The 4,423-nt window shown below is 33.9% G+C and overlaps 1 protein-coding gene across 1 annotated transcript in view; it reads left to right on the plus strand.

Annotated features, from left to right (window-relative positions):
• Window positions 1–2,751, plus strand: part of LOC107612916 (probable hydroxyacylglutathione hydrolase 2, chloroplastic) — a 3,345-nt gene extending 594 nt beyond the window's left edge. The window contains exons 2-8 of the mRNA XM_016314701.2: window positions 63–245; window positions 379–582; window positions 763–886; window positions 981–1,081; window positions 1,639–1,713; window positions 2,099–2,197; window positions 2,283–2,751. Coding sequence (XP_016170187.1) covers window positions 63–245; window positions 379–582; window positions 763–886; window positions 981–1,081; window positions 1,639–1,713; window positions 2,099–2,197; window positions 2,283–2,429 — 933 coding nt within the window. The 3' untranslated portion in view covers window positions 2,430–2,751. The remainder of the gene's footprint in view (window positions 1–62; window positions 246–378; window positions 583–762; window positions 887–980; window positions 1,082–1,638; window positions 1,714–2,098; window positions 2,198–2,282) is intronic.

Raw genomic sequence — 4,423 nt, forward strand, 5'->3', positions numbered from 1 at the left:
TTAAGAGGTGAATGTTTGGTTTTATGATAATATATGTTGGGTTATTCTGTGTTTTTATTCAGGTGAGAAGTGGGTTTTGTATGTGGCCAAATGCAAGACAACTTTGCTTTAGAAAAGGGATTCTGTATGGATTCATGAGGTTGTTTTCTACACCATTGAAAACGCTTCGGGTAGCTAGTCGTTCAATCCGAGTAGGACGATTTTGCAGTGTTGCCAGCATGTCTTCCTCCTTGCAGATTGAATTGGTGAGGAGGGGAGCAGGTCTTCCTCATCATAATGTCACTCTAGCTGGTTATGGTTTTGGTTTCTGATAAAAAGAAACTGTGCTAGAAAACTTGAATTTTTTATGTGTTACTGATTATTGCTCTTAATTTTTAGGTACCATGCTTGAGAGACAATTATGCTTATCTCTTGCATGATGTGAACACGGGTACTGTTGGTGTCGTCGATCCTTCTGAAGCTGTGCCTATCATTGATGCATTGAGCAGGAAAAATATAAATTTGACATACATACTCAACACTCACCATCATTATGATCACACTGGTGGAAATGAAGAGTTGAAAGCAAGATATGGAGCAAAGGTATCCTTATCTATCTCACTTATCTAGTTTATTCTATGCTATATGTATTTTCGGCGAACATTATGGTATAATTATAATAATGTAGTATGTGTTTGAAGTACAATTTCTCATGTGAAGAGCAAATTTAAAGTGATACTGCTACTTTTTACAAATGTCAATGCTTCCTTTATTTCGTCGTAGGTGATTGGTTCAGGAATTGACAAGGAAAGGATTCCTGGCATTGATATCTATTTGAATGATGGCGATAAGTGGATGTTTGCTGGCCACGAGGTGCATGTTATGGACACACCTGGTCACACTCGAGGTCGCATTGATCACCCATTTGCATTATGGAGTCCTCTCATTACTTTTATAGCATCATTTTTTTCATGATATCTTTTTACTTATATTGTAAGCAGGCCATATAAGCTTTTACTTTCCTGGATCTAAGGCGATATTTACCGGAGACACTCTGTTCAGCTTATCGTGTGGCAAGCTTTTTGAAGGAACTCCTGAACAGGTTGATTGAGTGCCATTTATATTTCCAGTTTGTTCTAAGGTTTGAGATTTTTATCATAAGTGATGAGTTGATGCATCTTGTGCCTTGTGATGTGGCATAATAGTTTGCAGATCATGGTATATCCCTTTGTCTGCAGTCCTTGTAGATTTTAAATCCCTGCATAAATTGCAAGTAACTGGGGACAATTTCTTATTCTAGAGTAACTAGTATCCCTTGGGACAAATCACAACTTTGTAAAAGTAGATGCTTTCATAATATACCTCACATTTATTTGATGACGGAGTTGTTTAAAATTAACCCTTACACATGCTTTAATCTTAAGGCTTAGATAGTGAACATTATACAGAAATCCCCCCTAAGTCTGTTATCTTAGTATAGAATACAATTGAATTGAATTTTCTTCTTGTTGTCGCTTTTCTTTTATTTTTTTAATATATGTTATTAGCAGATTTACTTAAAAGGCATCCTAGCCAATTTTACACTGCTAGTTACTTTAGAAAACTTGTAATGCATGTGTTGTTATCAGCTATTGAGAGTTTTATCCATGTTTGTTACAGATGCAATCGTCTCTTACAAAGATAATGTCCTTGCCAGACGAAACAAGCATCTACTGTGGACATGAGTATACATTGGTTGGTCATTTTTTCCTCTTCGTATCGTATATTCTTTACGGCTAGGACTGGACACACTAGCGATTAGACTAGATAGGATTAAGATTTAGGTCATAGAATTTTGTCTTAGGTGGTATAAACATGTTCAAAGAAGGCTTGCAGAGACTCCAATTGAGTTAAGCTAGAGGTAACAAGAAATCTAAGAAAACCTTATAGGAAGTTATTGGAAGAGATTTAAATATAAATTATTTAAACAAAAATATGATTTATGAGAGAGCGCAATGGCATTGTGTGTTTCGTATAATCGACCAAGGCTTAGTTACTTGTTGTACTATTCATATTCTTTGCCTTTGTTTTCTTAGCGCATATGCTGCGGCCTTGACCTTCGGCCTTTGTAATTTGGCAGAGTAATTCAAAGTTTGCACTGTCCATTGAGCCTGGAAACAAGGAGCTTCAATCGTATGCTGCGCATGTAGCTTCCCTTCGAAGCAAGGGCATGCCGACGGTGAGATTCATAAATTGATGTTATCAAACTCATGGAATCCCTTTAGTATTGTCTTAACCAAACTAGCAAGTACCATTTTCCCCAGATTCCAACAACACTGAAGACGGAAAAGGCCACAAATCCATTCCTTCGAACGTCCAGCGCAGAAATCCGGCGAGTATTAAAGATTGCAGATACGGCCGACGATGCAGAAACCCTGGGCGTCATTCGGCAAGCAAAGGATAATTTTTAGGAAATTTTTATTTTAATTTCAAAACCCTGAAGATACTTAATTCTGTATAGGGTGATGGGTTTAATGAATCCACTTGGGTCATAATAATCTAAGCTTGATGCTATATTCTCAACATGATTTTTGAGTTTAAATTGAGTGTCATTGTAAGGAATTAGATTAAGTAGTGTTGGCATGAGGGTACATGGAACTAAGGAAGATGGAATAGTAGCATTTACACTCCCTCATGCTAGCATTGTTGGTTTGGTGCTTGAAAAAGTTTCCTTGTAAAGTTATCACTCCATATTATCGAATAAAAAATCAACCATCAATATCAGCATCAAAATTAGTTATTATGTATTTATATATAACTATATATATAATTTAACAAAAATATTATTTTTATATTAAAATTAGCTTAGCTATGTATAAATACATGTGTTGTTTAATTTATTTTTGATATATATTTTTTATTTCAACATATATTTTATATTATTAGTTAATTTTAGTGTACATTTAATATGATTGATGTTATGATGGGTAACTAGAGATTAGTGGGTTGAACTTGTAAGGTTAGCCCAAACGTCATAAGGAGGTGGTCTTTGACTTGGTTTGCGTCTGGGAGCTGCCCGTTTGACTTGTGTGTATGAAGGAATGGAGGGTGGTACCTGCAAGGACACTTCTTGTTAGGATTTGGTTGAATTAGTCCCACATTGCTCAGGATAGCAAATGGAGTGGGTGGCCTAGGCTATAAATATGAGGCTAAGTTCTCCATTTATTTTTGCACCAGTCAGAAACACTTTAAGCTTGTATCTGATTTTTCTTTTCCTATGTACTCTTTGTTTAGAGAGTGTTGTGAGGTGTAATTAGATATTTGCTTTGAGAGAGTGTGGGTGTACTGGGGTGCCGGTGAGAGAAAGAAGTCTATGTGTTGTAACAATTTTCACATAGTGATATTCTCTGGTTGTCATTTGACAACGGCCGTGGTTTTTCTCCGGTAATTAGAGTTTCCACGTTAAATTCTTGTGTTGTGATTGTGTCTATTTTATTTCTCTGTCAAAGGTGTTTTCTCAAGGGGGAATGTTGCATTATTCCCAACACTTCGATGCCTAAGTCAACAAGGGTAAGCAGTTTTTAGAGAGTATTGTAACTTAGAGATACCTGAGCACTGTCAGAATATTTATAGTGGTGAACCAATAACTATTGTTGGAATAGTTCCACCTTTTAAGGAGGATAACCGTCCTTTTATCTTATGGAAGTTGAGATATGGCTTTTGGAAGTGGGTTGAGAGATTTTAGGAGCAGTTACTTATTTAAATAAGTGTTCTATCCTTCGACCCCGACTTCTTTGGAGTGGAATCTATATTCGAGTCGACCTCTTATAAGGAAGTCGGTGGACAGTAAAGGCCAATCTTTAGATTGGGCCTTTTTAGCTTATTTGGACCTGGGTCTTAGTATTGAAAGAGAATATAAAAAATTGATAATTCAATTTATTTTTAATATGTATTATATATTAATAACTAATTTTGGTATATATTTAACATAATTATTATCAAATATAATGTTTGAAAAACGGATTAATTTGTTAAGTTCGTATATACTTGTTACTCGTAATGCATAATAAGTGTAAATAATTTTCTTACATAAATACTCAATTATGATACCGTTGCCAATATAAAGATATGATTACTTTAACTATAAAACTTTTAAAACAATAAGTAATTTAATCAAAAATATATGCAAAAAATTTTATAATAGCTAATTCAAAGTCACGTATAAAGTCAGGAATTTAAAATCTCTATATTAATACTGATATATTATAGTAAAATTAATTTTATAAATTACAATCATTAGCCATTTCTATATTATTTTTCTGATAGACTTATTTAACTAGAAAAGTATGTATGTTTATGTAATATATTTTGTTTTTATAAGATATGCATGTATACAACTTTAAGAAGATAATAATCTAAAGTAAAAATAATCATTTAAAATTTTGTTATGTAATTTAATATTTAT

Source organism: Arachis ipaensis, chromosome B08 (genome assembly GCF_000816755.2).
Source record: "Arachis ipaensis cultivar K30076 chromosome B08, Araip1.1, whole genome shotgun sequence".
NCBI classification, from domain to species: Eukaryota; Viridiplantae; Streptophyta; class Magnoliopsida; order Fabales; family Fabaceae; genus Arachis; species Arachis ipaensis.